This window comes from Arachis ipaensis, chromosome B01 (genome assembly GCF_000816755.2).
Source record: "Arachis ipaensis cultivar K30076 chromosome B01, Araip1.1, whole genome shotgun sequence".
Taxonomy (NCBI): Eukaryota; Viridiplantae; Streptophyta; class Magnoliopsida; order Fabales; family Fabaceae; genus Arachis; species Arachis ipaensis.
Window position 1 is genome coordinate 541,628 of NC_029785.2, and position 3,905 is coordinate 545,532.

A 3,905-nucleotide genomic window follows, 5' to 3' on the forward strand; every position below is an offset into this window, starting at 1 on the left:
GTTTAGAAAATTTGATAAAAAATAATTATGGTTAGATATAAGAGTGATGATTCAAAACCATGACAGGAAAAGTAGTTATATTATTTTGGCAATATAATCATTTTTGGCTTTTCATATCATTGTTGTGTATTATTTTAAGAGGCATTCTTTGATTTCTTTCTGTCATGGAGTAAGAAAGAGAAAAGAAACAAGAGAAAATACAACAAATTCTTGATAGATATAGTAATGGAAGAAGAAACTATTTTACATTATAGAAAAAACAAGAAATTTTCTTATTTTAATATATGCTTGTTGCTGATGACTGATTTCTCCAGAATGTTTAAGATGTTTCTGGCAAAACAAGAATGTTTTCGGAACTCAAAATTGTGTTTTAAAAATGGGTTTGTATTTTTTTTTTTTTAATTTTTAGTGTTTTATATTTTTAAGATTTTGTTAAAAAAAAAAAAGTAAAAACAATGAGCCTTTTGTTTTTTCTTTACAAAATTCTAAAAATAAAAAATATTAAAAATAAAAATAAAAAATAAAATACAAACTAAACACACTATTATTTCTTAATAATTTTTTTTAAGTTAAATATTATTGAGTAGTTTCTTTTGGAACAAACAAACTCATATGGTATTAACATAGGTCATATGTCTTATTCAAGGACAAATGCTAATGTGTTCCAATTAATTTTCAGAATGTAATACTCACTATAAAATGACATGCTATCAGAGATCATAAATAAAGTAATGAGTAATGAGTATTCGTTTTTCTTTTAATTAAAAAAATGATTAATTTAATTAACAGATTATCCATTTAAATCTTAATCATTCATAATAAAACATAACAAAACAAAGCATTAAAATTATCTAATTAATAAAGAGAAGACAAATGAACCAATTTAATATCTAAAGAGGAGAAAGATCATTTAATCTGAGAGAAAAATCCTAAACGACTCCTGACAATTATTTTGAAAGACAACGAGACCCTTAAAAAAAATATCCAACCCAACCTTTGAGTTTTATTTTTATAGGACTGATTAGCCCCTATGTGAGTGTTTTTTTTTTTTTGGCACAGGTTAATCAATCTCATAAAAGTAAAGTTCAGAGACTGGGTTGAGTATTTTTTTATTTTTTGTTAACGACCTCGTAGTCCTTTCGAAGTAATTGTCAGAGACCGAATTGGATATTCACTCTTTATCTGAAATGACATTTTTAAATAAGTGACCTACTATATACATGGCTTCTTTTCTGAAACACAAAAAAATTAAAGAAACTATTTAACATTTTTCAATTATCATTAAGAATCTGATTAATCCGACCTAATTTTGCAGAAATATGTAAAGAAAATTTTTTCATATCCAAAGTTTAAAATTGAAACATCTAATTAAGAGATCAAGTCACAGTCTTCATTGGTGTACGTCTCTTGAATTTGACAAGGAAACATGTGATCTTAGATTATAAATTTGAAACAATTCCCAGTTCCCACTACATATTATTTTCTTGGCTTGCATCAATGTCGGTCAACTTGGGTGATTTCTTCGAGGGTTCAATTCAACAATAATATGTTTAATCTTTACCATATAAATATTTGGAACCATTGGGAGTATAATACAGAATTTAACAAGTTTTTAACACATTTTTTTTTTTTGTATTTTGATTGCATAGATAATTAAATACATGTATAAACAGAGCTTTTAACACATTAATACTTTTCAACATTCAAGTTGAAAAGTTTCTGTATTTTATTTGAACACAAAAATATATGTATTTTGTTTGGAAAAAGAATAGGATAAAATACTTTATTAGTTTCTAATATTTAGGTTAATTTTTAATTTCGATTTTATAGTTTAAAATGTTATATTTTTATTTCGAATATTCTCTGATCAAAAATAAATTTATTATTATTATTATTATTTTCTTTCTCTTATTCTTTTATCATTTCCACCTTTAAATTACTACAATTACTATTATGACCATTATCATTATGATTGTTATCGTTATTTAGAAGAAGACGAGATGATAATGAAAAAAATGGTAATTTTGGAAAGAAAGAATTTTAATGTTATCAAATAATTAAAATAGGATGAAATAAGATAAAGGAAATAAAAAATAAAATATTTTAAAAATTATAGACAAAATTAAAATTTAGTACAAATGGGCCCTATTAATGTTCTTTTACTTGTTTTGGAGCTCTTCACTTTTTGGAGTGTTTGGTCTCTCTTCTCATGTTAATGCTATTTCTCAAGCTTGAATAGAGTAAGAGTAGAAATGGTGCTCATAATCATCATTACTTTGCTAAGCATCATTTTCATCTCTTATATGCTACCACCTTCTTCTGCTTCTTTTCCATCAACTACTCAATTTCAACCTTCATTCCAACATCAAGGTATGCAATAATAATAACAATAATAATATTAATTAATAATTAATATGTAAATCTTTCTTTTTTATTCTTGTATATGTATATTTATTATGAGTAATAATCCAATAAATAATTATTATTTCTTATCATCCTTTTGATTAGCCAATAATGCACACAGTAATCACCCAAGGCTGGTAAGAAAGTTAATAAGGGCTACTGAGAAGGTACTTGCTAATTATTTATAAATTAAATATAATAATTAATTCTTCTTCTTCATCATATTTGACTATTCATCAGCATTATTTTTACGTTTATATATGTTGTTTAAGGGACATAATGAAGATAGAGACTTCATTGCATCACAATACAATAAGCAGAAGGGTTACCTTTCAGGTAATAATTATTAATTTAATTAAGAAGTTAATTTTTTCAGTTAATTTTTTTTATCTTGAATTCTAAATTTTAAATGTTAAAATTTAAATTATATGTCCTAAATTTTATAATAAACCCTCAATTCTAATTTTAAATCCTAAATTCTCCAAAATGTGAAAGTTAAAAAAATTAATTTTATAATAAAAGATTAATTAATATTAACTAATTAAACATTAATTCGCTGTACTTATTCAATAGTTATTACATTACCGATCAATATCTAATGATTAATTATATACACTCGTTAAGGTTAATACCAAAGAAAAATTTTAAACTGGTAACAAATTCAATGTTGTTGAAATTATGAATAATTTCAAGTGTGATAATAAATTGTTAAAACGATTAAAAATGGATTAATATACTTTTATTAAATTTTGTGAAGGTCTTATGGCCTCAATTATGTTCACTACTATTGTTGTCCAAATTAAAGTTTGACTTGTTGTATTTTTGGCCCCTTCACACTACAAAAAAAAGTGGCAGACAATGGGTTTTTAGCGGCGGTTTCAAAAAATCGTTACTAAATAAAAAATGACAGCGTTTGACGCGACAAAAAAGAGAAGAGCTTCCAATAGTTTGTTATTTCAGCGGTTACTATAAATCGTCGGTAAGGGTTTTGTCACTCTCTATTTTGGAGCGGATTGGCAACCGCTGCTATCCATTTTCTGGTGGTTAAAAAATGTCGCTATCTGGCTCACTAATCGCCAGTATCTGCCAGAAGTGGTGTAGTGTCATTTAACCTATTCCTATAATTAATTAAGTTATTAAGATATTTTGATGCATGATACTTGAAATTTCAACATGCATGTATAGCTCACAAAACTTCATCTTAATAATTAGTGAACCTTTTAGAATTATTCATGCATCAAATAAGGTAATTGCTTTTGTTACTTTGGTTATGATGATATTCATTTTTTCTTTGTCGAATTCTTTCCTCTTTTTGTTATCAACATTATTTAATTTATAGAGAAGAGAACTCTTTATTTGTGTGAATTATACTCTTAGTTTGTTTAGTTCACCTTCCAAAATAGACTTCTAAATTTGATAATAATTGAAACTCAACATAATATATTTATTTAGAATAGAATTTAATTATCATACATTGATAATATAAAAAAATTACACAGACA

The 3,905-nt window shown here is 25.1% G+C and overlaps 1 protein-coding gene across 1 annotated transcript in view; it reads left to right on the forward strand.

Moving 5' to 3' along the window:
* Positions 2,147–3,905, forward strand: part of LOC107643890 — a 2,177-nt gene continuing 418 nt past the window's right edge. The window contains exons 1-3 of the mRNA XM_016347642.2: positions 2,147–2,370; positions 2,509–2,570; positions 2,676–2,739. Coding sequence (XP_016203128.1) covers positions 2,253–2,370; positions 2,509–2,570; positions 2,676–2,739 — 244 coding nt within the window. The 5' untranslated portion in view covers positions 2,147–2,252. The remainder of the gene's footprint in view (positions 2,371–2,508; positions 2,571–2,675; positions 2,740–3,905) is intronic.